This window comes from Colletotrichum higginsianum, chromosome 9, assembly GCF_001672515.1.
Source record: "Colletotrichum higginsianum IMI 349063 chromosome 9, whole genome shotgun sequence".
Taxonomy (NCBI): Eukaryota; Fungi; Ascomycota; class Sordariomycetes; order Glomerellales; family Glomerellaceae; genus Colletotrichum; species Colletotrichum higginsianum.
The window spans coordinates 2,439,257-2,462,172 of NC_030961.1; the positions used below are offsets into that span (position 1 = coordinate 2,439,257).

General features: G+C 45.3%; 2 protein-coding genes across 2 annotated transcripts; both read left to right on the forward strand.

Annotated features, from left to right (window-relative positions):
• Window positions 1-14,656: 14,656 nt before the first annotated feature.
• On the forward strand, window positions 14,657-15,691 carry CH63R_12951 (Serine threonine protein kinase; the record flags this gene model as incomplete). Its single annotated transcript, XM_018307925.1, has 1 exon — window positions 14,657-15,691. The coding sequence occupies one exon, from the start codon at window positions 14,657-14,659 to the stop codon at window positions 15,689-15,691; it is 1,035 nt and encodes a 344-aa protein (XP_018152342.1).
• A 5,162-nt stretch (window positions 15,692-20,853) lies between these two features.
• Window positions 20,854-21,750, forward strand: CH63R_12952 (Myb-like DNA-binding domain-containing protein; the record flags this gene model as incomplete). Its single annotated transcript, XM_018307926.1, has 1 exon — window positions 20,854-21,750. The coding sequence occupies one exon, from the start codon at window positions 20,854-20,856 to the stop codon at window positions 21,748-21,750; it is 897 nt and encodes a 298-aa protein (XP_018152343.1).
• Window positions 21,751-22,916: the final 1,166 nt, after the last annotated feature.

Sequence of the window (22,916 nt, forward strand, 5' to 3'; positions counted from 1 at the left end):
TTATTATAATACTATTAAGAAATTTATTTATTAGTAAGCTATTAAGTAGTTAAATAAGAATTATTATTAAATAGCTATTATTATAAGTAAAGTTAAAATTAATTATATTAATAATAAAGAAGCTAATTATAATAAGTAAAGTAATAAAGAAGATTATAGAAAGAGGTATAAAGTAGTAAAAGTCTTAAGGCTGCAAAGTTAATATAAGTAATAAAAGCTGCAAAATTAATGCAATTAATAAAAGCTGCAAAAATAATATAATTAATAAAAATTGCAAAAATAATATAATTAATAAAGATTGCAAAAAGAGTGCAAAATAGTAAAAGTCTTAGAGCTACAAAAATAATATAATTAATAAAAGTTGCAAAAAGAGTGCAAATAAGTAAAAGTCTTAAGACTATAAAAATAATACAATTAATAAAAACTGCACTTATAGCTACTTTAAAGTTATTAAAGACTCTAATAATTGCAAAATAACTATACAATTTAATACTCTTAATAATCTATTTAAAACTCCCTTTAAGACTCTATTATAGGCTCTATAATTGTATACTTTATTATTCTTATAGTAATAATAAAATATAATTGCACTTTTACTCCTTAAGCTTTATAAAGTAAATATATACTTCTTAATTAAGCTCTAGTTTCTTAGTATAGTATTAGTACTAATTATCTACTCTTTTTAAGTTGTATAGTAGCTAAAGATATTATTAGCTAGTAATATTATAGTTATATAATAGAATAAGTAATTATTAAAGGAGATAAGGGATTGTATTTAAAGCTAACTTTAAGGGTAATACTACTTAATAAAGAGATAAATATTAATTAAGTTTAGCAAAAGGAAGGCAATTGTAAAAATATTAATTATATACTTTTACAATAATTTTAGTACTATAAATAGTAAATAGCTAGTCTTACTATAAGCTACTATTACTAAGTAACTTAAGTTAATTAATTAATACCTTTTAAATATATTTTTTACTATTAAAATTATATATACAGCTAGAATAATTATATTAGCCTTAAGTACTCTAGTATAGTTAAAAATAGTAGTAGCTATAAATAAGCTAACTAGAGTAGCTAAAATACTATTATAAAAGCCTTATAGTTACCCTCTGCACTTTAAGGTAAAGAAGGCTATATTAAATAAGATAATTAATAAAGTTATTAAATAAGTAAAGTTAAAAGAGAAGTTATTTTAGCAGCTAATAAAGTATTATTAATATACTAATTAAATAAGTTATTGCAATAGTAGTAGGTAAAGCCCTAATACTAATTAGTACTTTATTATTAAAAGAGAGTACTTTTAGCTTATACTATGCAACTTTAAGTTATAGTAAGAGGCAATACTAAAGTAGTAGCTAAATACCTCTATTAATAACCCTCTACTAAGTGTAGTAGTAGCCTTTACTTAATAGTATATTACAAAGAGTATAGTAAAAAGTAGAGTAAAGAGTATAGTAAAGTAGAGTATAAATAATAAGACTACTATAGACTAGCTAATTAAGTTAATTATAATGTATTTAATAGGTAATAATACTATAAGAAATGCAGTAGTTAATCTATTCTTTAGTAGTAGTAGAGAGCTAAGCTAATTAAAATAGCCTTAATACTTCTAGTCCCCTCCTCCTTAGTAGTATTAACTAATTAACTTAATACTATTTAAACTACTACTATAAATACTATTAAGAAGGGCTAATTTAATACTATTGTTATTACTACTGCAATATAAAGAGAAGTTACTATTAAGTAAGTAAATTAAAGTAAGTAAATTTATTAAGTAGTTTATTAATTAAGAAGGTAATTAATAAGTAAGTAAAAGTAGTATAAATAAGGCCCTTAAGTAATTTAAATTAATTACATTTAGCCTTATAATTATCTACTAATTACTAATTATATACTTTTTAGAGTTAAGTATACTTATTAGCCTTATTAAACTACTAAAGTAGTTAATTAAGAATTTTCTTACTATATAGAGCTTTTGCAAGTAGTTGTAATAATTATTAATTACAGCTAATACACTTAAGTAACTAAGTAAATTATTGTACATTAGTAGCCTAATTATTAAAGAGAATAAAGTTACTAAAGGAGTTAAAGTTAATAAAGGGACTATTTAAAATTACCTAATTAAAAAAGGGAGATTTAGTAAGTATATATACTCTTAATTAATAACTTACTAATTAACTACTTTTATAAATATACTATTTATATTCTTACCTCTAGAGCTAAGCTTAATCTTATTACTAAGCCTCTAATTAAGTTAATTACTCCCTAATAACTTTTAAAGTTAATACTTTAATATTAATAATAATAATAATTATAAAAATAATAATATTAACCTATTAATGTATCTATATAGTAAGTTAGCTAATATAGTGAGTTAGCTACTTTTCCTACTTTCTACCTCTTTAACCTTTATACTAACTTTCCTCTACGTATAACTATGCAAACTACCTTAATTGAAAGTTGCATTATCCTTACTCTCCAGGCTATTAAAAAAGACTTAAAAATGTCCGTACAAAAAGTAGTTAGAACCTTTAAAGTCCCTTAAATAATACTCTAAGACTAATGCACTAAATGTATTGTACAATCTAAAAGACAACTAAATTTAATAAAAATAACTATAACTAAAGAGGAGGTAATTCTTAAATAAGTTATTAACCTAATTAATTAAGGGTTCCCTCTGCAATAAGAAGATGTATATAAAATAGCTAACTAACTCCTAAATGTGCGCAATAGGATGCGTATAGGACCCTAATAGGTAGAGAACTTTGTACAATGCGTCCCTAAATTGAAAATGCAATTTTAATATTAAATTAACTATTAGAGGGCCTTAACTAAGGATTCTACAATTATATAAGGCTAATTTGCACTTGTGCAAAATATAATTGCAAAGTATAAAATACTTAATAATAATATTTATAATTTTAATAAGACTAAATTCTTAATAGGAATACTATTGCACGCAAAGGTTATTATAATGTCTAATTGTAAGGGAAGGCCTTATATAAAGTAGCCTAGTAATTAGGAATAGATTTCTATTATTTAGAGTGTGTGTGTAGATAGCTAAGTAATACCTCTATACATTATTATAAAGGGCAAATATTACCTCCTCTCCTAGTATACTAATAGCTAATTCCTAGCTATATAGTGTATTTATTTAAGTAAAAATAGATAGATAATAAATAATATTAGCCTAAATTAGCTAAAGTACTTTAATTAGTATATAAAGTCCTATATAAAGGGTTCTTATTACCTCTTAATTCTTAATAGTTACAATAGTTATAAATTAACTAACTTTAATAAATACTGCAAGGAATAGAATATTATTACTTTATGCATACCTCCCTATTTATTATACAAGCTCTAGCCTCTTAATATTAGGTACTTTAGTCTATTAAAGTACTTATACAGTAAGGAAATTAAGAAGATAATGCAAATGCAGATTTTGTATATTACTAAGGATAACTTCTTTCCTACCTTTAAAGTAGTATTCTTTACCTTAATAGGCAAAAATAATGTATAAGCTAATTTTAAATAAGTAGGCCTTGTACCTTTTAACTCTAAAGTAGTTCTTTCTTACTTAAATTTCAAGCTAAAGACGCTAATACTATTAAACTTACAGCTAAGTAGCTAAGGCTCCTAGGATGTAAAGATACTAACTATAGTACTAGAGGGCGTATAAAGTACTTTATCCCTTAAAAAGAAGATTTAAGTATATTAAGGTAGCTTACTAATACCTTTGTATAAGGTAGTTAACCTATAGGCAAAAAGTATTAGTAAATTAGCCTACTAATTAGCTCTTATTAAAGCTGAGAACTATAGGCTTTATATAGTAAATAAGGTATTAAGTAAGTACTAGAGGGCAAAAAAGACCTAGCTACATCTTAGAGGGTTACTTAATACTACTGAAGTAGAGGTACTATAGGGAGAAAAGAATGTAGTTAATACTAGAGGAGAGAATAACTCTTAGAAGGAGGGTCGTACGGAAGGTACTAAACTACTGTTACGACCCGAATTCGGTTGGTGACTGATGCAGCCTGGAACGGCCCCTGGCGCGAACAGCAGGGCAGAGAGACACTCATGTATGCAGGCGCACGGCGCAGGCCGAACAACGGAACGGAAGAACTAGGGAAGGTCACGTGATGGATCAGTTTGGATCGCTAGTGATCCAACATGATCCTGCACTCAGGATCAGTGAACCACTGAACTGATCCAACACCAAGGATCACCAACAACGGGAAGTGATCCAACAACAGGACACTAGGATATAAGGACATTCGTTCCACACAATGTAGTTACCTTCCATAGCTCTTCAGCAATCAACTTCGTGATTCACTCTACCATAAGTGACTCTTAGATTATCCTTCTGTTGTGACTACGACAAGTTACCTACGCCTTGAGTATACGACTGATCACCGCATCCTCCCCAACAAGACCTCCAACAAGCCAGCAAGACCCCAGCACTGTTCATTGAGTACTGACCTCAGCTACCTGTTAGCAGAAACACCACTGTCGGATATCTGACCGTAACACTTTGATTGCTCCTGTTCAGTAAGTTGACCCCCGTACTCACCGAACAGTCAAAACATGGCACCTGTCACCACCCCGACTCCATCCTCTTCCGCGTCCAAGGGCAAGGCGGTCACCCCGCCTCAGCCCAAGAGCCTGGACGAAGAGATGAAGAACGCCGAGTCCTCCAGCGACGAGGACGACAACGCCGAGTTAACCCGACAACTCAAGCGCGCCAATAAAGACATCGCCAAGATGCAGACCATGTTCAACGAGAACGCTGCCGCCATGGAGGAGCTCCAGAAACACGCTCGACGAGCCATCGCCCTCGAGGAGGAGGTCCGCACCCTCCGAGCCGCAGCCAACATCATCACGACCCCGATGGACGGACGAGACAAACTTAAGCTCAACTCGCCCGGCACTTTCGATGGAACCCCTGGACAACTCAAAGGATTCCTGATCCAGATCAGGACCTACCAGGAGTTCCACCAAAGCAACTTCCGCAACGAAACCGAGAGGATCATCCACGCCTCCACGTTCCTTCGAGGCAGAGCCCTCTCGTGGTTTGAACCATACATGGAAGATCTACTCGACAACACAACACTCGAACATTGCAAGAACGAGACCCAGGACATCTTCGGAAGCTTCCAAGGCTTCGAACACGCCTTAAAATCACTGTTCCAGGACCCCGACGAAAAACGGCAAGCCGAGAGAGATCTGTCCAACCTACGACAAACTAAATCAGCCACCCACTACGCTGCAGAATTCCGACGAATCTGCGCACGCCTCGACTACACCGATGACACCAGAATCTTCATGTTCTATCAAGGACTAAAAGAAGAAGTCAAGGACGAACTTGCCAAGATCGACCGACCAGACGACTTCCTACAGTACGTCGAAAAGGCAATCCAGATCGACACTCGCCTGTATGAGCGACGCAGGGAGAAAGGCGAGAACCGCCGTCCGCAAGCCAACACAAGCAAACGGTACAACCCGGGACCACGCCAGCAAAATAACTACAACAGTAACTGGAGAAACAACCAGCAACGCAACAGCGGACCAAGCACTGCCTATGGACATCACGCAGGACCTATGGACGTCAGCGTGGCTCACAAGAACAAGCCAACCACGCGACGTGACCCCAAGAGTGGCGTCTGTTTCAACTGCGAGAAACCAGGTCACATCGCTAGAGACTGCAGACAGCCCAAACGACTTCAGAACCGACCACTCCCGGAAGACACCAAGAAGGCCAACATTGCGAGAAAAGAAGTTCCCCATGAACAACTCTCGTGGACCGCCTGCTACAGTGATAGCTGCCTCACGCACCAAGATGGCAAGGAACAAGCAGGCTGGTACCCGAGAGAGCCCAAGAACAAAACCGTAGCCGTCTCCAGGAAATCCAAGCACGGAGACGTCCAGATCATGGAGAAACGAAACCAACAGCTCATCACAAAACTCATTCAAGCACGAGACACTGCGCAAGCACAACTAAGTAGCCCCAACATGCCGGAAACCCTCCAAGCCATCAAGGCACGACTACAGCAAAGGATCCAGGCTCAGGGAAACTACCAAAGACAACTCGCGCTCGAAGAAGACCTAGCCGGCTCAGTACAAGAAGAAGTAGGCCTAACCAGTCGACTCACCAAGATAGTAGCTGTGGGGAGAAAACAAGCAAAAACCCCATTCCCCCGACCACAGCTCAACATCAGAGAGAGAACCCCTCAAGAAACCATCGAGGTCCTTGGGGAACGAACGAGCTCCGAATACACCTCCGACTCGGGAGAATCGCTGGACGAATTTCTCCCACCAAGCAAGATGGAACGAAGAGCAGCCGAACAGCTCCTCGAGCTCAGACGAACTAGAAGCTCGACTCGATCCAAAAGTCCCAACCTCAAAATCAAGCAAGAGATGAGGCAGAGACTCAGAAACCTCGACCCCTACGACAGAACGAAGCTACAAGAGTACGAGATCGACGAAGGCAACGACATCGATTCGGACGAACCCTTAGCCTCGCAAACATATCTGGACACCAACCGCACCCAAATCAACCAACGACCCAACGTCGACAAAACACACAACAACCAAGAAATACGCTTCTATGGTACAGAAGACGTCGACGTCAACAATAGGCCTGAAGTCCAGGTTCAGGAGAAACCCCTGTTTGGAGACGATAAATTACTCGAGCTCGCCCACAAACGACACTACAGGATTTTCTGGGCAGACTGCATCTACGACGAATGCAAGACCCACCTCCGCTCGAAAGAAGAATACGCCTTCTTTCCCCGACGGCAAGGACGAGAACCCATCCCAAGAGCTTACCAGGACTCAGAACTCAACACATGGGAAGTCAAGGAATACCTCACCAAGTGGCTATGCTTTCAGCCAAGCCCGAAGCACCCCATGCCTTGTGTCAACCACATCACCAAACACTGGTCAGACTGCATGTTCGACAAGTGCAAATACCACTACGAAGGAAAGGCACGAACATGGAGAACGCAGATCAAAGAAAAGAACACCAGCCAGAAGTCAAAAAACTAGGGACGCCAACTGCAAAGGGACCGCAGACGGCGACACAACACCAGAAGTCCCTATGTGCCACAACCAGGGAAGACGACAGACACCTCTTCCTGGAAGCCATCATCGATGGGCAGCCCACACAGGTCATGATCGACAGCGGGGCCCAAGCAAATTTCATGTCACCACGATTGATCAATCAACGACAGATCGCATGGAGACTCAAGGACGAACCATACGCCCTTCAGAACGTGGAAGGAGAAACAGTTGAGTACGACGGAGGCACCATTAGCAAAGAGACCGCGCAACTCTCTATGGTAATCCATGGTCGTCAAGAACAACTGGTCTTCGACATCACAAAGATAGGACAACTAGACGTTATCCTAGGAGTCCCATGGCTACGAAAACACGACCCAGACATCAGTTGGAAGGCCAACCAACTTCGATGGAGAGATTCAGCCACGGAAGCGCGTTGCATGCCGCAACCCCCGGGTGAACACAGACGACAGAGATACGTCGCCTACGTCAAACGGATCGAACCTATGAAAGATGAGCGATTCGAATCCTTTATCAACGATCAGCGGGAAAAAGAACGACTCTCCCCAATCCCCGCAGAATACCGCAGTTACAAGAAGCTGTTTGCCGAAGAACTGGAAACAGGCTTACCAGAACATGGTCCTTGGGACCATGAGATCCCCATCAAGGAAGGAGAACACCCGAAGTTTCATAAGCTCTATGGACTTAATGAAAACCAACGGGAAGAACTCGACAAATACATCGACGAAAACCTCAGAAAGGGTTACATTCGACCCTCAACATCCCCAGCAGGATATCCTATCCTGTTTGTGCCCAAGAAGAACGGCAAACTACGACTCTGCGTTGACTATCGACAACTCAACGACATCACGATCAAGAATAGTTACCCGTTACCTCTCATCACGGAACTTCGAGACCTACTCCACGGAGCTAAATGGTTTACGGCCCTCGACCTCAAAGGAGCCTACAACCTGATCAGAATCAAGGAAGGGGAAGAATGGAAGACTTGCTTCCGCACACGAAGAGGCAATTACGAATACCTCGTCATGCCTTTCGGACTTACCAACGCCCCCGCCTCCTTTCAAACTATGATCAACCACGTCCTGCGAGAATACTTGGATGTATTCGTTGTCGTCTACCTCGATGACATCCTCATCTTCTCGCCCACGCTCGAAATTCACAAGGAGCACGTCCACAAGGTACTACAGAAGCTGCAAGAAGCCAAGCTCCTAGTAGAACCTGAGAAAAGTGTATTCCACAGTCAACGAGTCGACTACCTCGGATTCACCATCACCCCTGGCGAAATCCGCATGGACGACAAGAAGATCGCGGCAGTCAAGGACTGGCCTCGACCCCAAAATGTCAAGGACATCCAATCATTCCTCGGATTCGTCAACTTCTATCGACGATTCCTCAAAGGATATTCCGGCAAAATCAACCCCCTCATCAAGCTCACACGCAAAGACACCACTTTCGAATGGACTAACGAACAAGACAAAGCCTTCGAGGACATCAAACAGCAAGTTCTATCCGAACCTGTCCTGATGATCCCAGACCCTAGGAAACCCTTCGAACTTGAGACCGACGCCTCGGATTATGCCATCGGTGGACAACTCGGACAACGCGACGAAGAAGGAAGACTGCATCCCTGCGGCTTCTTCTCCAAGAAACTCAGCGGACCCGAACTCAACTATCAAATCCACGATAAAGAACTCATGGCAATTATCGAAGCATTCAGAGAATGGAAACCACAACTTTCTGGCACCAAGCACGAAGTCAAGGTCTATACTGACCACAAGAACCTAGCCCACTTCACAACATCGAAAGCCCTCAACAAGCGACAGATCAGATGGTCTGAATTCCTCTCGGAATTCAACTTTCGGATCATCTACGTCAAGGGAACAGAAAACGGCAGAGCTGATGCCTTAAGCCGAAGACCGGATCACGAAACCCCAGTACCAGACGAAACTCTTGTCATCTTAGAGCAAGACGACAAAGGCGACCTAGTGCCAGCACAGAAACTCATCATGATCGGCACCCGTGTCAATACCAGCACGACTGGCCGAATGACACCTGAACAGATCAGAGAAATTCACAGCGCTCGCGCACATGGACACCAAGGAGTTACGAAGACATTCAAGCGAATTCGACAACACTACGACAAAAGAGTCACACGAGCAGAAGTGGCTTCCGCAATCAAGGATTGCGAGATGTGCAAGAAAAGCAAGAACAGTCCGCACAAACCCTACGGACAGCTGCAACCACTGCCAATCCCACCAGAAGCATGGCATTCGATCTCTTTGGACTTCATCGTCAAACTCCCAAAGTCAAGAGAACCACTCACGAAAACCTGGTACGACAGCATACTGGTTATCATCGACCGCCTCACGAAATACGCCTACTTCATCCCGTACTTGGAATCAAGCACGGCAGAAGACCTTGCGTACACGTTCTTGAAGTATATCATCAGTAACCACGGATTGCCGAAAGAAATCGTGTCGGACAGAGACAAGTTGTTCACATCCAAGTTTTGGAAATCCCTGATTTCGCAACTAGGAGCTGATCACAAGCTGTCGACCGCCTTCCATCCGCAAACCGACGGACAAACCGAACGGATCAACCAGATCCTCGAACAATACCTACGATGCTATGTCAATTACGACCAAGACAATTGGGTACCACTGCTACCTATGGCCCAATTCGCCTACAACAGTGCTATTGGAGAAAGCACACTTCACTCACCCTTCTACCTCAACTACGGATTCCAACCTACCGCATATGGACAGCCTCGACAAGGACCACGAGCACTGAAGGCTGTGGCAGATTACAACAAGCTACGAGAACTCCAGAAAAACATCTCCAACGACTTGGAATTCGTTAGGGCACGAATGAAGAAATATTCAGACCCATCAAGGATGACGGGACCATCCTTCGAAGAGGGAGATAGCGCGTACCTCATACGCCGAAACATCAAGACGAAGCGACCAAGCGACAAGCTCGACTACAAAAAACTTGGACCCTTCGAAATTATCCAAAAAATCTCAGACGTCAACTTCAAACTGAAGCTCCCAGACACGATGAAAGTCCACCCAGTCTTCCACATCGCACTGCTAGAACCAGCACCACGCGGATCACACACAGAAGACTGCATCATCGTCGAAACCCACGAGCCAGAATACGAAGTCGAACGAATCATCGACCACAGGAACGAAAATGGTCATGACGAGTATCTCATAAAATGGAAAGGCTACGGACACGAAGACAACTCATGGGAACCAGTCAAGAACCTCCAACATTCCCAGCAGGCCCTTCAGCAGTACCACGAGAAGGACTCAAGGGACCTAGCTCCGCAAAATCTGACCCCACACCCAGAGAACTCCAGTCGAACACCTCGCCGGCACCCCAGGAGACGAGATCCTGCTCAACTCTAGCCTCGGCCTCCGCCACCTCACGATCCTGAGCTTCCAACTCGTCCAAGGACTGAAGACCCCGACGAATCAACTCGGATCCACGATCCTTCAGGAAGCGCTTCTGCTTCCGCAAACGAGACAAACGACCCAGAGCAGTAGACAACTGCATCTGAAGAACCTCCATTGCCTCCTCCGCCTCACGCTCCTCCTTCTCAATCTTGCGCTGCTCCGACATACAGCGATTCACTACAAAGTCAGCCAAAAGAACCAAAAGAGAGAAGGGGGAACTCACGGGCATCCGCGACATTATTTCCATCGCACTGGCTGCGACCGGTACGAATGCACTCGCCGCATCGCGACGATTCTTCGGCCATTTTACAGACCTTGTTGGACTTGAAACAATAAGTGCAAGGCATGACGTCGACTCCGTGGCGCTCAACCGCTTCGGCAAGAGATCGACGTTCGCGGGTTTTCTGAGAGATTTCGGAATCCGCCTTTCGTTTGACTACGCGACCGGACATGGTGTCAGCATCATTAAGGAAGCACGATTGACGCCTCCCCAACCTGGGAGAGACGACCTACTTATAGCGGTCTGCGGGACTCAGACCTTTGAAGAGGAGACCTGATGTTACGACCCGAATTCGGTTGGTGACTGATGCAGCCTGGAACGGCCCCTGGCGCGAACAGCAGGGCAGAGAGACACTCATGTATGCAGGCGCACGGCGCAGGCCGAACAACGGAACGGAAGAACTAGGGAAGGTCACGTGATGGATCAGTTTGGATCGCTAGTGATCCAACATGATCCTGCACTCAGGATCAGTGAACCACTGAACTGATCCAACACCAAGGATCACCAACAACGGGAAGTGATCCAACAACAGGACACTAGGATATAAGGACATTCGTTCCACACAATGTAGTTACCTTCCATAGCTCTTCAGCAATCAACTTCGTGATTCACTCTACCATAAGTGACTCTTAGATTATCCTTCTGTTGTGACTACGACAAGTTACCTACGCCTTGAGTATACGACTGATCACCGCATCCTCCCCAACAAGACCTCCAACAAGCCAGCAAGACCCCAGCACTGTTCATTGAGTACTGACCTCAGCTACCTGTTAGCAGAAACACCACTGTCGGATATCTGACCGTAACAACTACGCGCGCAATACTATAGCAATTGTAGAAAGTCTAAATATAATGCACAAACCTATAAGGTAGTTTAGAATAGTAATAAGGAAGAGGATAATAAGTAGTTTTAATTAATTTTGTATATTGTAGTTGAATTAATTTGTATAAAAGGGTAAAAAGTAGAGGAAGGTAGCTAACTTACTATATTAGCTGACTTACTATATGTGTACATTAAGTGCAAAGGCTACTAATTTAATTTAAGTTAAAAATAGTACTTTATTAATAGAGTTATATTTAAGTAGTAAATAAGTAAAGAAGTAGGCAAATAATAGAAGTAATAGAGAAGTTAGTAAGTAGTAAATATACTATAATAGAGATTTTACTTTAATATAAAGGGCCTATAAGGCTATTTTTAATACATTATTTTTATTATTTATTTTAACTATAGCTTATTTTAATAATAGTAATTATATTACCTCTAAAATACTCTTAATACTACTCTACTTAAAATATACTTCTATATTCTATATAATAATAAAGTTATTAAAAATTCTTTCTGTACTCTTAAAATTAATAAAGGAGTACTAAAAGTAGCCTTCTATTTACTTTATTCCTTATTTAACTTCTACTATACAGTCTACTCATAGGTCTTTAAAGTCTTAATTATTAGCCTTATTCTAATTCTATATAGAGTATTACTTTTAGAATAGCCTCTTTAAATTACTAAAAAACTCCTTAATTAAGTTAAAGTCTAGTAAGTATAGAGAGAGAAACTTAAGAATAATACTAGTAGTATTATAGGCTTCCTTAATATTTTATTAATAATAAAAACTTGTATTATTTATTATAATAATTAACCTTAGTATAGGAAAAGTATTATACTTTAGTAATAGACTCTATATTATTTATATAAAGAAGCTATTACTATTTATTATCCCTAAGTATATTATAATATTAATAATACTATTAAGAGTAAGAATTAGTAAAATTTAATACTATTACTCTTATTTAAGTATAATTATATAATAAGCTATAAGACTTTTTAGTACTTATTCTATCCTTTGTATACTTATACACTTATTAATACTAAACTTATTAATAAATATAAGCTACTATAAGTTATACTACTATATACAATATAATTAAGTGTATTAAAAATCTTTATTTTATTAAGTAGTAATTAGATAAATCTTTTTTAATATTTACTTAACTACTTAAAGTTACTAATTAAGAATTAATTTATAAATAGTTATACTAAACTATTTAAATAGGAAATTTAATATTTTATTAAAAGTAAAATTATTATAATATACTAGAAGCTCTAATAGCTTATATAATTACTAAATCTCTAATTTTATTTAATTATACTTTATAATAGAGTATTTCTTTACTTACTTAATTACTTAGTATTAATATTACTACTATTTTATAGTTTAAATAGAGTATTCTATTTAAGTAGCTACCTCTTTATTTATTTTCTTTATTAATATTAATACTTAAACTATCTTCTTCTACTTATTCTTATTTAGTATTAGTACTATTATTTATATTATATTTAATTAATTTAATATTTAATTTAATTAGCTAGTAGTAGTAATAGAAATAATAGAAATAATAAGAATAAGAGTATTATAAGTATTATAAGCTTTATAGGCTTTATAGGCTTTATAGGCTAATTATCCCTCTCCTCTATAAGAGAGTATTAAATTATATATAGTAATAATAAGAGAGAAACTTCTATAGTAATTAAATTAGTAATTAGTACTAAAGAGTAATTTATATTAAGTTTAAATAGCTTTACTTTAAGTAGTAAGTAATAGTAATAGTAATAGTAATATAAGGGTATTTTAATATTAATAGTTCTGTAATTTATAATTCTACTAGTAAAAAAGTAGTAAATTTGTAATAGTACGCATTTTGCCCTTACATATAGATGCATTATTTAATTACGAATGCTACTAATGCAATAGACTGTAGTAGAGAAACTAGGATTCTATATTGTAGTAGACCTGTATTACCCACCCTTAGCTATTGTGTCCCCTTAATAATTGCGTTATTGTTGTTTATACATATCCAAAAAGAACTATATAAACAACCATCCGAGATTCCACAGTAAACACCATTCTAACTTGGCGTCTGTCTCCCCTAGATTCCCTAGTAGTAACCTGCTTGAGCAGGGTCACTGGTTTCGCATTGCTTACAAGGATCATGCCGGCATGGTCTCTAGTCGTGTCCAGCCTGAGGATTCGCACAGTGCCTTGCTCCGGCTTCATTCATCATGCCGCAGTGGTGACACCACCAGCCGTAGGGGATGAGGTACTCTTTGGCATAGCACTTATCCCGTGAACAGACACCCTGGGTTGACACGGAGGCGGTTGCAAGGGGAGCACAGCGCAACAGAGTCCCGTGCTGTCTGTGCCGGCGGTTGGCTCGTACAGCCGCTGGGCAATCTTCGGCCTTCTTGGGGTCGTACCATTTGTCTCCGCTTTGGTGTCCGCACGAGAAGGTGTATCGCCATGCTCGACACATGTTGGCCTTGAAGAGAATGAAAACTAGGGAGGAATTTGACGGAGAGGTTCAATGGCTGAGTGAATTTGCTTTACAAACATACTAAGACGCCACCAGTCACTGAGCATGCCTTCCTTCGGATGCCTGTTATATACAGAGTAGGATGCCGGGAAGATCATGTACGTCTGGACCGATGGATCATCAAGCTAACTAGAAGCCATCATGCCTAAAATATACACAGCGATACGCCGACGTGTGCAGACTGGCTGTCACAATCGAGGCCAGAACAGAGGCAAGAAAGTGACAGGCGTGTCGCCCGCAGTCCGTGCCTCTTTGACAGCAGAAAGCCAGCCAATCAAACATCAAAGAACCCGCGGGGCACTGGCCACCTTTCGCTGACAGCGCATCCTGATCACTCGGAAATACGCGCCGCGGGCCATAAGACTCCAGGTATCCTCGACAGTCTCACTCGGTTTGATTTCACCTGCTTGCACCACCGCCGCCGCCACCACCACCACCACCACTACCCATTTGGCCTGTCGTTATGGAGAAGTTACCTCACTACGACATCGCTCTCTGGCAGGTTCACGAAACCGAAGATGACTGTGACCTAGTCATACGAACTAATAAGGGACAAGCCTTCTACTGCACCATTTCTCCGTCTCTTTTTAATCAATCACCCAAGCTCGCAGAGCAGTATCAGAAGTGTCTAGACCTACTGCGGTCTGGGGAAGAAGAGCAGGACGATTTCTACGTCGAAGACGCGTGCGAGTGGCTCTCAAAGCTGTTTGAGCCTCTCATCGCCCAGCTGGCGCCGTCTCCTTCGCCGGTTCCCAAGGATGGACGACCCACTCTCTCCCATTATCTTTTCCCGTCGTATTTCGTTTGCCGTATCGATGCCACCAACGAGGTACCGCGACCGTACCAGGTAGAGACTCGGGAACACGGCTGGTCCAGGCCGATCGTGGTTGCCGATGACGAACTTCTCACAGGCTTCCACGAGTGGACTCAGTCGTACCTTCCGTCCGAAGTCGAGATTATCTATGACTGCCCGGAAGAAGTCTTGATAAGACGACCGACCAAGGTCCTTGTCGATGAAGGGAATGGCGGCAAGGTTGCGTGCTACTTCAAGTCATTTGGACTCTCATTCGGCCCAGCGCATGCGAGGAAGGAACTGAAAACACTGAAAGCAATTGCCGTGGCGCAGATACCTCCTGCCCCGGCAACATGGATCTGTCGCCTAAGGGGAGTCGTACGAGACGGAAACAAGATGATGGGCATGCTCTTCACTTGGATCGACGCCAAAGGAGTGTTGTCGAGTGCGAGGGCTGAGCAGAGCTCGCCGGGCCTGAGAAGACGCTGGGCGGAGCAGATCAGCACGTCCCTGGAGGAGCTGCACCACAAAGGCATCATCTGGGGTGATGCCAAAGCCGAGAATGTGCTGATCGACGAGGACGACAATGCATGGATCGTCGACTTTGGGGGCGGCTACACCGTCGGGTGGGTTGACAAGGAGCAGGCCGGAACGCTGGCGGGCGATGCGCAAGGTCTTGCAAAGATACTCGATATCCTCAAGTAGTTTGTGGCATAATGTGGTTGATCAAATGCTCTGTTCATGGTCAGATGCGAAGGGCGATTTGTGGCTGGTCGTGAGGGTTTTGGAGCAGGGTGCGACGGACAGGAGATGGACAGTTATCCAAATTGCATTGGGGGAGGGGGGGGGGGGGGGGGTGTTGAACACTTTTTTTTTTATTACCAATGCCTACAATGGAAAGAGTGATGTCGAATGTTGCTACTGTGCTATGCATTTGGTAATAGACCGGGGGGCAAGATGCGATGCATCTCAGACTGCAAGCTATCAGACGGCCGGGCCGGAGAAAGAGGCGGAATTCTGGGTCACCATGGCCCCACACGAGGTTCCGTTGCGCCGGGATTCTCTCGGCACACTTTCAGGCCTCCCAGTGTCGACTGGCAGCGGGACGGGAAAGCCACTGAGGCGCACGTTGGGCGGCGCATGTGGGGCAGGTGACCCGGACCGGCGGGTTATCCCCCGTAGCTGCCTACTATGTAGGTACCTTACAGAGGGGGGGGGGGGTCGTCGTGCCGGGGTGTGCCAGGCGGCAGGCGCTGCATCTCCCATTCTGGGAAACCCGCATCGTCATCTCCGTCGTCCTTTGATCCGAGAAAGGAGTAGTAGGTAGCGACTTTGCTCTCGGCAAACCGGACGAGCAGCCAGGGCCTGTCGAGTATCCGCACCTTGGATGAGGACGAGTCGGCTGGCTCGGCCCCAGGCCGATGGACTGTGAGCCATTTCTAGTGCACTCGGGCTCTAGTGACCAGTGACCAGCAGCATCGTCATTGCCCAGCGTCCGTCACCTGGGCAGTGATTCTCCAAACTGGCGTGAGGGGAGAGGAGGGTGTTTTTTCTATTTTTATTAGTGATTGTCGCTGGGCAGAGATTGGCAGCCTACCGAATCATGCTGCATTACGCCGGAACGATGTTCCGGGCTCTCCGCTTGTCCAAACGCAGACAATCCAGTCTGACTTACTTGTGCAGTGTGTCTGCTTTTGGCGTGGCATCGGCCGTCCCCAGATATAGGCTGTCATGGCATGTCCGAGAAGACGACGCCACCATAGCTGCGTTTATGGCTCGCCACGGGATGCTATTATGGCAACTGCCGTGCGCAATTCAATCTCGATGCCCCCCTCTTCTGCCGTGTCCGAGGTTCTCTACCTACCTCTAGCAAAGACGCACGGGGAGATAAAGTAGGCGGCCGTCTCTCCCATTGGAGCCATGCTCCATCCGTCACGGCGGTCCCCCATCGACATCGACGAGTCCGTCGTCGCACAGCCTAGTTCTGCGAGGCGCTGTGAGCTTGGCTCGCATTGTGTCCAGTGGTGGCCGTTGACGTTGACGTTGATGTCGACCTGGTAGTCGACGCTTTGGTTTTGCCTTGGTCAGATCGGCCGGTCCCTTGGCCCCCCCCCCTCGAACCCAAGCAAGACCCTGAACGATCCGATTGGGTTCTCAGGATATGGCGGCTCCGTCCGGAGAAAGAAACCGTGTACATTTGCGGCTGTGCTACAGCGCTACACCCCGTTCAGCACTATTCATGCACCATGACAAAGCCAGAAGCGACCAGTCAGCTGTCAGAGACTTCCTGGCAGTCCGTCACCGAATGCCACGCCAACTTTCTGTCATGCACCCCTCCCTTCTCTACAGACGGACTCAGCAACATGGACGGCGACACATATGATGGTAGATTACTCCTACTCCTCGTGCCTAGCTCACCTGTCAAAGCAGGCGTCCGTTGTCTGAACCCGAGTACTCTTTCGCCAACACTCAGGCCTTCCAGGTGAGACTCAATGCTTGTCTCAATTGGTTAGCCAGCGATACTGCCACTAACTGAATCAGAGCGGTTCGGACAAGGAGGAGGAGGCCAGTTCTTCTGGTCGACGGTTGACGGGATGCAGCACATGGGAGAAAGCAGTGGCGAAAAAAAACGAACACATAGATTAAGAAGGGATGGGATTGTCTACAGGCTGACTAACTCTGTCCAAAGCCCAGACCCTTTGACCCCGACGTCCGAACCTCAGTACCCCGCGCCACTAGGGATACGACCTCGACGTGGTTAAAAACATGCCTACAGAGCGACAGCAGATGAATAGCGGTCCAGCACGTACTGGGACGAACACATGGGTACGAGGACGAGGGCCGCCTCGCCTACAGGCTACATGGTGATCATCAAGAGCGAGCCTGTCACGCCCATTTATTTCTGCCCGCCTGAGCACCCTGACATCCAATTACACTCAGCCAGCATGATGGCCCTCGCGTTCCACTGGTCGCTCACCCGGGCCAGCTGAACGCGGCCCTCCCGAAGTGATGAATGGGTGGATGATGTATGTACATGGCAATGCCATCTCGGTGTGGTTCTGCCGTCTAGTCGTCGCTTCTGCTTCCGTCATTCGACCGGACTCGCCTTCGCGGCAGGATCTGATGCCGCCGTTTCCAGCAGGCCAGGCCCCGGTACGCGCCGATTTCCTCTTCCACTTCGAACAACCCTTCCATCTTCCTCTCTGTGTGGTGCCCGAGGACGGACACCACTGAGCCTCCGCTTCAGGATTCCTTGCCCACACAGGCCCCTAGACCCACAGTGTCGGCTTTGCATCGCATCCGCATCGCATCGTTGCCGCGCACGGCGCTGGCTACACTGCATCCCAAGGGACACGCACCATGGGCCTGCAGATTCTACAGCAGTGCGCACTGCTACATTTCAATATGGGCGTGCAGAGTCTGTGCTCTGTGCGACTCGCACTCGCCCTGCTGGCCCCAATTCGATCTGGAATGAGCTTGGCCCAGTATTCACACCTCAGCCTGTCAGCTTCAGTTGATCGCTATGGGGGTCCTGGAGCTCGGAGCAAGAATACACCACTTCCCGGACGTGTCGCCCGTGCCTCTGCCTTCGTCCATTGACAATGGGGCGAAAGAAAATGATACATTAAGCTGTGGTGACGTCCGTCCGCCCAAAGAGGCCAGTTTGACCCGGCGAGATACTCGAGCAACAGCCACAGGACGCACCGTCAACGACAACGCCCAAGCCCTCGATATTATCCGAATGCGCTTAGCCAAGTTCGTCAGTTTGACATCTCTCGACGCGGACTGGCCTGCATAATGCCGCCCTCGAACGCTGGAGCAGTATGGCATGACATGGCACACCCATCATATTTGCATTGGCTGAACTACTGGGCTACAGCGTTCACAGAGTGACATTACATGCGAACACATCAAAACGAGTACTATTGCAGCAGAATGCCAAGCATGAAGACAGACCCGAGGAGGAAATACGATACGTACCTAACTTCCGCCGAATGCGCCTAATGTGATGTCTCTGGAGGTGCATATCGTACCTTTTTTTTTCTTTCGCGGCAAGCAGCTGGACCTTCACCCTCTGCGTTTTCACCATGCCTCTTCCGTCTGTCCAGCAGCGCCCGATTCCAGCAGCGGCATCATCCTAGCATCAGATCAGAGAATCCTGTCCCGCTGGGTTTATGGCGCTGCTTGGCTTGGGTCGAGGCTTGAGCCGGGGCCGCTACAAGTGCTAGTGGCAGAACAGGGGAACAAGGATTCTCATTGGCGTCACAAACGGGACACCGGGATAGGGATGGACGACAGGGACCGGGGGCGGACAGCGAGAGAGAGGGGAGACAAGGAAAGGCGCGAGGGGCGTGTGTCCAAAGGAGAAGACCATGAGGGCAAGCCCATCCGTCGAAAGGATTGTTTCCTATTGCTCAAGCCTAGTTGCGGTTCCGGGGACCGGATAGAGCCCCTCCTCGCTACTCCGAACCATCGTCATATCCTGTTGAAGACGATGAATTTGTTGTGTGTATCAGTGAGTTGTCGGTTTCTGGTTGCCCTTGAGAGTCCGCCGGTGCTCTAGAGGGATGCATAAGAGCAGCACAGGCGGGAGGAAGTGTGCGTGAACGACCACGAGAAAGCGTTAGGAGAGAGAAGAGAGGGAAGGGGGTGACGGATACCTCACCCTGTCGAGTCGGGTACGTACCCCTACGAGCCCCGTTCCGTACCGCCATGTGAGGATCAGTGAGGTGATATCTCCCACCCAATCCACCGATTCCACTTCGCTCACCTGGAGCTGCGTGGGCTGGACCTGGACCTAGACCTAGACCTACCTGTAGACCTAAACCTGGGCCACCCGGCACCGTGTCATCGCTGTGTTCTTCTCATCGTTTATGGGGGGTCTTGCTGAAAGAAGACGGATATAGTTTGGCCTGAACGAGTGCGTGCTACCGGTTTTACACCCTCCCTCCCTTCCCCTCCCATCCACCCTGTGAAGGAGTCTCACACCCCCAGTTTCTGATCCGAGGTATTTCTCCCATAGTCATCCGTGCTGAGCTCTACCTCAAATCCTGAATTTTCTACTTCTCTCCTCAACTGAGAAAGCGTCTTATCCTATTCCAGCTCCATCGGGTCGTACTCTTTGGCACTGAAGCTACGTACGCACCAGGTACGCAACCGCTGCCTATCGGTACTTACTTGATGGAGCTAGATGATCATGTACCGGATGATTTTCAAAAAACATTACTCCACTTCCCACCATCACCCATGGACTCTGCTCTCTCTGCCCCTCCCTTTCGGCTCTCTTTTTCTCTCTCTTTGCTTTGATCTCTGATCTACATATCCGTCCGGGGGGCGTGGTAGTGGGGGGAGGGGGGGGGGGGGGGGGGGTGGTCAAGTTTCCTTCACCCTCCTTCTTCTTTTCCCACCCTCTCTTTCTCTCTACCAGGTTCACTTCAAACCTTATCCTTTCTTATTCTTCCGTCGTTCCCCCATGCCCTCCAATTTTATCTGGGATTCGCTACACCTCACCTAGTTGTGAGCGCACAGCCTCTTCAACCTTCACACTTCTGCTTTTGCACGTTGTCTCTCCACCACGCCGCTTCCACCTGCTCAACAACATATATACACCAACATCCCACGCTCATCCAAGACTCTCTTCAGCCTCTTCACTCTTATCACCCATCATCCACTCCATCAGCCACTCTATCAGCCAATACACTGTCCTCAGTCCTTACGCTTGACTGTCCGTCGCATAATCATATAAACCATACATCCTCACACACATACATTGTCAACAACCATCCGTCGCGTCGACATCCATACTGCCTCCACCTCTCCTTCCCGCAACAATCTTCTCTACCCTCTAGCCCACGACCGCCATCGCCATGGCTTCCCAGCGGAGAGGACCGTGGTCACAACAAGAGGACGCCTACCTGATGCAGCTTGTCAATGATCAGGGCCCCTTGAACTGGGTACGGATTGCCCAGGCCCTGGGAACTAGGACGCCGAAGCAGTGCAGAGAACGATTCCACCAGAACCTCAAGCCCACACTAAACCATGAGCCCATCACGCCTGAGGAAGGTGCCCAGATCGAAATACTCGTCAGCGAGATCGGCAAGAGGTGGGCAGAGATTGCACGACGCCTGCATGGCCGCAGCGACAATGCCGTCAAGAACTGGTGGAACGGAAGCCAGAACCGTCGGAAGCGTCACGACCGCCGCAGAGCTACCCAGAGCACCTCCGGTTACGACGATCGACGCTACGGCTCGTCTGCGTACCAACGCCCGGCACTCACCATAAACTCTCACGCCGCTTCTCTCCCCTATGCCAGGCATAGCATGTCTTCTCCTGTGTCCCCTGCATTCTACGCTCATGGTCATGGCTACTATCAACTTGAGTCACCTCTCCCATCTCCGAATTCCACTTCTTCACCTGGAAGCGATGTTCTCGATGGCGAGGCATCCACAGTCTCAGACGCAGCATCCAGCTACACCACATCTCCGCAGTGCCTTTCGCGAGGCAACACACCATCCATCCAGCTGGCTCCTCTCCGCATGGACGACAACTCGGCCCCGCGTTCTCTTCCTCCCTTTGGCAGTCTCCTACACGCATCAGGTGAAAGCAAAGACGCTGGACACATTCGTCTGCCATCAATCACATCGCATCTGTTGACCGCGCCCAACTCGCCTGTGGGGAGCGTTGCTCGGCAGGTTCCCCCACCATCCTCGCCCTCCGCTGCGGACAAGGACTCTAGGATGGATGTCTCCGCTCTGCTTGGATGAGGACTCTTGTCCCATCTTCTAAACATTCACCACTATACACGCTTCTATATTTAACCGAAAAGGACATCTTGGGCAAGCGATCCAAAGGGCGCAAGTGCACAATGGGAAGGAACATGTGGTTACAAATGGCACAAGAGCTGTTTTTGTATTTCTGTATTAGGCTGATCTTTAAAACCCCAGCGAGGGGATGGCGTATTTAGGAGACCGACATATGAAGGCCTGGCATGGGAAGGCGGTGGGATGGTAGAGGTTCACCGGGAAAAGCACCTAGCCATTTTCTCAGTTTGGTCGAGTTCTATATCAGCGCACCAGGTGTGGAGACCACCAATAATCAAAAATATCCCCGATACATGTCGATATTTTTGGAACAATATTGTGAATTTGGTCTCTGGGGGCTTTACTACCCAAGCGTCTGTGTTACTTAACCCTCCAGCAGCACCACGGCCAGCCAGACGGCCAGCCAGACCTTAAGGTATGGCCTGGTCGTTGTGCGCACTTCCGCAGCCACGTCAGCCGATGAGACGGGTGAATGAACCCGCCGCCTTGCTTCCTCTCAGGAGGCGTCAAGCTCATCCGCTCAAGGGGGCAAGGTTTGCGTCTACTTTGTTCTTTTCTATTGAGAAGTTCTGTGAAGCCCATGTGGCGCTGGTTCAAAAGCCAACGTGGGTGCAGTGTGCTTAGTGAGGACATCTCAAGGCAGGGAGGGCGAGAGTAATCAGGGTTGCTCGAGGCACACCATATAGAGTTCATCACTACTAAGTGAATTCACAACTACACTATGTCGGGGTTCACACTGTGAATGAGAGGGGCAACAATGCCAAAGGCAAGGGAAAAAGAAAAATGACGGGGGGATCCGGTGTCAGATGGTCACTCGGGGCAGTACAGGTGCAATCTGTGGTGGCGGTGAGCATGGCCTAGACAGAGACGAGGTGAGGACAGAGCGCTCGGGGTCAGTCATCGCAACCAAACACGAACTGGAAAGATCATGTTGGAGACGGGAATGGGTGAGTGGTGTGCCGCTGTCGATCATGACGAGGATCATGAAAACGGAATGGGGCAGATGGGACACGATGAGCGAAAAGAACAAAGAAGCAACCGAGGATCAACGATGCACTCGGTACGATGCTTGAGGAGATCACAGATTGAGCGGCGGCGGGGTCTCATCA